This window comes from Tauraco erythrolophus, chromosome 5, assembly GCF_009769465.1.
Source record: "Tauraco erythrolophus isolate bTauEry1 chromosome 5, bTauEry1.pri, whole genome shotgun sequence".
NCBI classification, from domain to species: Eukaryota; Metazoa; Chordata; class Aves; order Musophagiformes; family Musophagidae; genus Tauraco; species Tauraco erythrolophus.
The window spans coordinates 18,912,910-18,920,284 of NC_141469.1; the positions used below are offsets into that span (position 1 = coordinate 18,912,910).

Genomic DNA, 7,375 nt, shown 5'->3' on the forward strand with positions numbered 1-7,375 from the left:
TCAGTACCCGTCCTGGCAGTCGTTGTCATCGTAGTCAGCCGCAGGCTTGTTGCGGTAGGCAGCTGGCCGCCGTTTGCGGCTCCCGCTCTCCAGGCTCTGCAGCGAGCTGTCATCCCCACGGCTGCTGGACTCACGAGTGGCGTCCTCCTGGGAGTGGCTCTCATCATCATCGTCGTCCTCCTGGGACTCGCTATTGTCGCTCTCTGTGGACATGCTGTCTTCGCCTGCATTGTTCTCTGGGCTGCCGTCGTCCTCTGGCGATGAGCTCTGGCTCTCGGCTGATGTGCTCGGCACATCCCCATCAGGCTCAGAGTCATTCTTGTCCTCCTTTGACTCCTCCACAGTGTCTTCTGTGGACTGGCTCTGGTCACCATCATCTTCCCTGGACTTGCTCTGGTCGCCCTTATCTTCCCCGGACTCACTGTCAGGCGTGGACAGCACGCTCCTGTCCTCGGCAGACTCATGGTCCTCCTGTCCTTCCTGGGACCTGCTGCCACTGCGCTCACTCGACGTGCTCACTACCTCCTGAGAGATGTCCTCTGGGGACTCCCCTGGCTCTTCATCTGACTGATCGGCAGTGCCCTCCCTGGACTTGCTGCCCTCACTCTCCCTGGAAGGGCTGTCCTCTCCATCCCTGTCCTCCTCGGAGCGGCTGGAGCTGTTTTCTTCTGACTGGCTGGTGACAGGCTCTTCGGATTGACTGTTGTCTTCCGTGGATGGGCTGTCTTCTGCTGAGTCAGCATCCTCCGCCTCTGGGGACCTGCTGTCGCCCTCCTCCCAGCGCTGGGAGCCAGCCCACCGGCCGCTCTCTCGGCTGCTTCCCAGGGCATGGAGGCCAGCACGGCGCTCCTTGTAGCTGCTGCCCAGGCCATCAAAGACAGAGGGGTCATCGCCCTGCATGGCTTCATCCTCGAAGTCATAGCTCTCTTCCTCCTCCTCCTGGCTGCTGCTGCTGCCTGCTCCCCGCCTGTAGGTCCGCTCATACCGGCTGCCGAGGTAGTTCCTGTACTGCCAGTGGTCCATCCCGATGCTCTCACTGCTGCTACTGCTGCTGCTGTCGCCGTGCCCTCTGCCAGCCCCGGCATCCCCACGGCCAGGGTCGTGCCTGTGTTCGCCTGCCCCATCGGCACCAGCCACATAAGTAGGACCTTCAACCCCCTCCTCTTTCCCATTCTCATCAAAGGTGTCATCCCCACTGTCATCCTCCTCATCCAGGAGCTCGCCAGCATGGGAGGGAAGCCCATTGACTCCAGTGCCACGGTACTCTCCGTTGTCACCATCATCAGCATCGCGTGCATCCTCCTCCTATAGAGGTGACAAACAGAGATGAACGCAAAGGCTTGCAGGTCATGGGCGCTATCGCGCTGCTCATAGTGTGGGCCAAACGCTACCCTGACCGACACCAGATCTGGGGTGAAGTGCACTTTCCTCGCAGAGCAAAACACCCCTCTCCACTTACTCACCAGGAAACCGAGGCTGTTACCATCCCGGGCACTCGCGTTCTCGTGGTCCACCCGGTTCAGGTGCTCAGCCTCCCCAGCTCTGCCTCCCTTGTCTCGGCTACGATGTTCGGCCAGCTCCTCGCCCACGGCGTTTCCACCTGCTGGCTCCCCAGCAAGGGCATTGTCCCCCTTCTCCACACTGGCAGGAGGATGTCTGCCATCTCCACCACTCAAGATGTTTCCCAGCTTGTTGATGTCATCTTCGCTTGCCATGTCCTGGAGGCAAAACATGACACAGTGCTTTGGTTTACTGAACACCACTGCACGTTTACTGCTACTGCTACTGCTGCAGGATGATCTATCGCCCCCAAGCCATGCAAGTGCTGAAGTCTTTGTCATTGCTCACACCTTCAGCTGTTTCTGTTGATGCAGAATAAAAAGTAGCCACCAACAAAAGGGCAATCCAGGAAAGCTCAAACCGTGACGGTTCAGAGCACAGAAACTGCTTCTTCAGGACCAACATGGCAGAACGCACCAAGTGAATTGGGAACGTGCGCAGGGAGGCAAGGCAAAATGAGGTGAAACCAACCCAGCTTGAGAAGACTGAGTAGACAGGCAAAGCTCAAAGACCCGCAGAAGCGGCAGCTCTTCCTCCAGGTGCCTGGTCCAAGGATGCCTGCCTGGGGCTGGCTCCTCATCCCAGACTTGCTCTGTGAGCAGCCACCACCTATGGCTCTGGGCACCCTGGCTTACCTCCTGCTGGGCACTGCGGCGGGGGTGGGTGGGCTCGGGGCCGGGCACCTAAACACATCCAGGAGACATCTGATCAGTGATCGGTGCACCTTGGCTGGGCAAAACCACCGGGCTTTGGGGTTTGAGTACCTGTGCAGTGGGTACTTACGGGGTGAGCACAGGCTACGGCCCACAGGAGCAGCACCAGGAATGCAGCCCTCATGTCGGTTGTGGTCCCTGCGGCTGCAACAGGGAGCAAAGTATTTGCACACTAGAGCAAAGCATTTGTGCAGGCCCCTGGCTGTAACTTGGCCCCACAAAGCCCTTCCAACTGATACAGCCTTGTCATCCTGGCATGTGGTGCTCAGCCTGGCATGTCATCAAACAAGCCAAGGATTTGTCCTCATGCCACCTCCCGGCATCTCCTGTGCAGGAACTTCCCTTTAGTTTGGGATTTGAAATACCTGGCCGTGCTCTTGCAGATTTTGTATCTAAGCATTGTTAAAGAGCAGGAAAGCTCCTCCGAATTCCCTGTTCCCACCATAATGTCACCCACCACCCAGCTGAGCTTGGTGGCCATGACGGGAGCTGGCACCGCAGATGGGCAGTGCGGTGAGACCGTGGGCTGCAGAGCCGAGCCTCCCACCCAGTGTGGTCCCTGTAAAACCTCCCGCTGCCCTGGTAAGATAACCCCACAGAGAGCTGCGTCCTCAGTGGCCGCTGGGTCGGTCCAGCAGCCCAGCAGCACTGCTGCCAGCACAGGTGGGTGAAGTAGAGAAGGGGCTTTTGTCCAGCTCTGCTCTCACTTTCCAAGTCCCTTAAGCAGCCCAGCACCGCATTCCCACGGGGCACGCTAACCGCACTGTACATCGCCCTGCACCCGAAACACGCTGGAGCAAATAGCCGTGCTCCTCATTTCTTCCCTTACAAAGCAACACCTACATCCCAGCTTACAAGTCCCTCCTGCTTTCTTCCAAAACTTCCAAGGAAATCTACAACTCCTGACCCCAAACATTGCCATTTTCACTCCAGATGATGCCAAAGCAACCCAAAGAAACTCAAACCTTTACCTTGAGGCGTGGTGCAAGCTGGCGTCTCTGGTGCTTGGGATGGGGCGAGCTGGCTGCCTGTGTTGGGATGCCCTGGGCTGTGTGCCCTGGCGTGGCCGCACGGGCATTTAACTGCTGGCCAGCGCCAGCCCCAGGCAAGGGGCAGCCAATGGCACCGGCGGGCAGCGCTGCCACGCGCGAAGGTGTCACCGGGAACTGGCCTCCCACGCTTCCTCCAGCCTCCACTGGGACACCGGCCCTAAAAAAGCTCCTTGTGGTTGCAGGATGACGAGACGGGCTGGCAGTTAATGACCGACTGCGCCGGCCCTGTGTTTTGACTGCTAAATTTATTCCGTTCACACACTTCCCGCCATGACACACACACACAAACAACTACGGCGTCGCCCACACCACGCACCGGACCCCATCCCGGGGTTGGCATCCTCTTCATGTGTGCACTTACGAGTGGCACTTGCCTGGCACCGTGGGGCAGATGCTGGGGCACGTGGGACCATTCCCCTGACGGGACTCAGCCTTCACCCTCACCGCAGGGCAGGAGAACAAAACGCTGTGGTGGAAGGAGAGGATATGCCTGTTTTCATAGAATCATAGCATGGTTTGGGTTGGAAGGGACCTCAAAGATCATCTAGTTCCAAACCCCCTGCCGTGGGCAGGGACACCCTCCACTACACCAGGTTGCTCAAAGCCTCATCCAACCTGGCCTTGAACACTTCCAGGGATGGGGCAGTCACAACTTCTCTGGGCAACCTGTTCCAGTGCCTCACCACCCCCTGAGTGAAAAATTTCTTCCTTATATCTAATCTAAATCTCCCCTTTCAGTTTGAAGCCATTGCCCCTTCTCTTATCACTACATGCCCTTGTAAAAAGTCCCTCTCCATGTAAAAAGTCCCTCTCCAACTTTCATGCCCACACACGCGCTTGTGCAAGGGAGAAAGGCAATACTAACCGGAGGTGCGCAGGGAGGATCCCACCCCCTGCGTGGAGGGAGTGTAGCACCCCCAGCGCTTCTTCCAGCTGCTGGCCAGGGGACGAGACTTCTGCTCTGGAAAACATGGGCAACACCAGGTGCACATGCGTATGGGCATGTACATGCATGAGCACGTATGCAATTACACATATGAATACATATACACCCGGCTTTTCCCTCTGCCCCAGCCCGGGCAGAAGGAAGGCGACTTCCTTGCCCATATTTGGCTGTTGCTAAACCCTCCGTGCCCGCAACACCCCCTCTCTGCTAATAAAAACATGCCACAAGTGCAAATAGGTTGCTTTGCAGCAGGCAATGTGCCTCTGCTCTGCAAGCCGGGCTCTCCCCACAGCCACGCCAAGAATGATGGGCACGGCCGCAGGGCAAGGGGGCCTGGAGGAAGGCGCCTACGGGTGTTTTACTTGGGGGCGAAGTGCAAACGACGGCGTTGATGCTCTGCACGTCCTCTTCAGGTGGAAAGAAGCATTTCTGCTGCCCTGGGTAGAAGAAAGAGGCCTTCAGACAGCAGAACCCTGCTCCAGGAAGCTGCTGTGGCAGGGGAAGCCCATGGAACGTGGCTCATCTCCAGCAACAAGCCGCTCCTGGTCTGCCCTGCTGTGAAGCCCTGGCAAACCACGGCCACCTGCAATGGCCCCTTGAGGCAGGGATCCAAATCCCCAGAGGGGGATGCACAGCCCAGGGGACACGGCTGCAGGTTGACAAGGATTCACGGGAGATATGAGCACTGTGAAAGAAGTGACTTAAGGAGACTTGAGCAGGGTCAGATTTGAGCCAGGGCTCTGCAAACTGCGGATTTTCTGAATTTGCCCGGGATGTATCATCCACAGACAACAGCATCCAGAAAGCATCCCTGTGCTGTGACACAATCGCAGCTCGACAGAGCATCTTGTGAAACCAGACACAAGATGCTTAATTGCATCCTCCAAAATCTCCCGTCATGTCGCCAACCATTACCAGCCAGGGGACCGTGTGTGTCTGCCCTGCGAGGAGCGTGCAAGGACCAAACAGGTGCCAGGTGCGACGAGCATCTTTTTTCTCCTTCCTCCTGCCCACAGCACCACCTCAGCCCTGCTGCCATCCCAACCCCTCAGTGCCCATCTCGAGGCCGTCATGCTGCTCACTCTCACGCACGCGCACACCTTTGGCAGACATTTTCCCTCTTCTTCCCTACCTGACCCTGCCGCAGATACCGTGGGATGTATTTTCCTCTTGACCTATGACAAAATTATACCCCTGTCCCTGGACAGATATGAGCTCATATTGACAACTTTTTTTAGGCACCTCCAGCAGTTACCATGTTTTGTTGTGGGTTGTTTTTTTTTTAATGTCAAACCTGCATTTAACTCAGCCCCTCTGCTGCAGCCTCATGTCCAAGCTCCGTTGTGAGAGAAGAGGATAAACACCGAGACGTGCATACCTGTTTTTTAATAACACAGGTCACTTGCTGCCCCACCAGCCACCCAGCCCGAGGTCACCTCCAACAGCACTTGCTGCCAGCACCTCGACCTGACCCCTAGTCCCTGCCACCTCCAATAGCCCCACACCAAAAGACCAAAGTCTGTCCCCCACATCCCTTCCCGAGAATGTTCCACAGTACCAGCCAGACTGCCCAAGTTGTTCTGCTTTTGTTTTGCAAGGAAACAAAACCCCAGCCCACACATCGCAACCTTACAATAAGCCTTTAAAAAAACATTTAAAAAAAAATAAGATTATTGTTGTTACACCAGAGGTGAGAAATAGACTGAGGGTGGGGAAAGGGGCTGTTTGACTGGTGTTTTAAATGCCACTGTGCATTTCCCCAAGTCCTACTCTCTCGAGATGCTCGGTCCCTGGAGATGGCCGGGATGGGAACCAGCGGAGCAAGGAAGATGGGGGAAACCTGGCCAGGCTAAAGCTGGCACCCTCAGGCTACCAGGGAGGAGGTGGCTGAGCCAGAGACGAGAGGACTGGTAGGGATGGTAAAAAGATGCAGGAATATCGGCTTTTCTGTTTGACAAGTGGGAATGTGCAGTGTTCATGAGGGCAGAGAAAAGATACGAGCGCAGACAGCAGGAGGGATTAGAGACGCCAAAATCAAGATAGAAGTTGGCACTGCAGAGAGCAAGCTGATGGTGGAAGCGTGTAACAGCTGCTCTCCTCTGCCAACTGGGACAGCTCAGCATCGAAAACTCAAGAAATTAACATTGTTCCAAAAAACCACCATTCCCCCTTTTTTTTTTTCAGTCCAAGGTATTATGTAGTATTTATGTTCCTGATGCACTTCTCTCCTGATTATACCTACGGGTTTCGACAGCAGCATCCAAAGGAAAAGGATCAGTGAATGAACTGGAGTAGGAGAGACTAGGATGAGAGCAGGACTCGAGTCACACATCCTCGGCCCTTTCCCAAACACTCAATGCCAGCTCCTGCCTCACACTCAGATCCAAATCCAAATCCCTTTGCTGAGTGCTTATTGGTGACAGGCGCTACGACGCAGTGCTGCGTTTTCAATTGGAAGCAGACAGGGAAAACCTTGCCTCCTAAATATTCCCTTCCCCTGTACATGCCACATTAGCACCACGAATTACCCAGCGCCCAATCCCAAGGGATTCATTCCCACGCTGCTCCTCTAAAAAAGAGTGCTCAGCCTTGCAAACCAGCCAGGTTCGCACATCGCTGCCTGCTTTGCCGGTGGACGGACCACAGCCGGCAGCTGTGGGCGCTACGGGGAGAAGCAGCCTGGCTTTGGCTCCTCCACACACACAAGGGATCCCGGCAAAGGCGGTGTGCCTGGACCCTGAAGTCCAAGTCAATATTATTCGTGTTTCATAGCATTGATGGGACACAATGCAGTAGCTAATGCTAACAGTCCTCCTGCAGAGGAAGGAGTGGCAGAAACAACGTGTGACGAACTGACATCGACATCCCGTTCCCTGTCCCCATGCGCCGCTGAGGGAGGAGGCATGGGGACAGGGCAGCAAATCTGAGCTGGGAAGAAGGGTAGGGTGGGGGAAGGGGCTTTTCAGATTTGGCTTTGTTTCTCATTAACCTCTCTGATGTGACTGGTCACAAATTAAATTGTTTTTTTTCCAAGTCAAGTCTGTTTTGCCCATGACTGTAATTGGCGAGTGATCCCTCTCTGTCCTTGTCTCGACCCTTGAGCT

At 55.7% G+C, this 7,375-nt stretch overlaps 1 protein-coding gene across 1 annotated transcript; it reads right to left on the reverse strand.

The window, feature by feature from the left end:
• Positions 1-2,397, reverse strand: DMP1 (dentin matrix acidic phosphoprotein 1). The gene is made up of 4 exons (XM_086612326.1): positions 2,344-2,397; positions 2,196-2,243; positions 1,464-1,718; positions 1-1,305 (listed from the first exon to the last, which is right to left on the reverse strand). The coding sequence occupies exons 1-4, from the start codon at positions 2,395-2,397 to the stop codon at positions 1-3; spliced, it is 1,662 nt and encodes a 553-aa protein (XP_086468452.1).
• Positions 2,398-7,375: the final 4,978 nt, after the last annotated feature.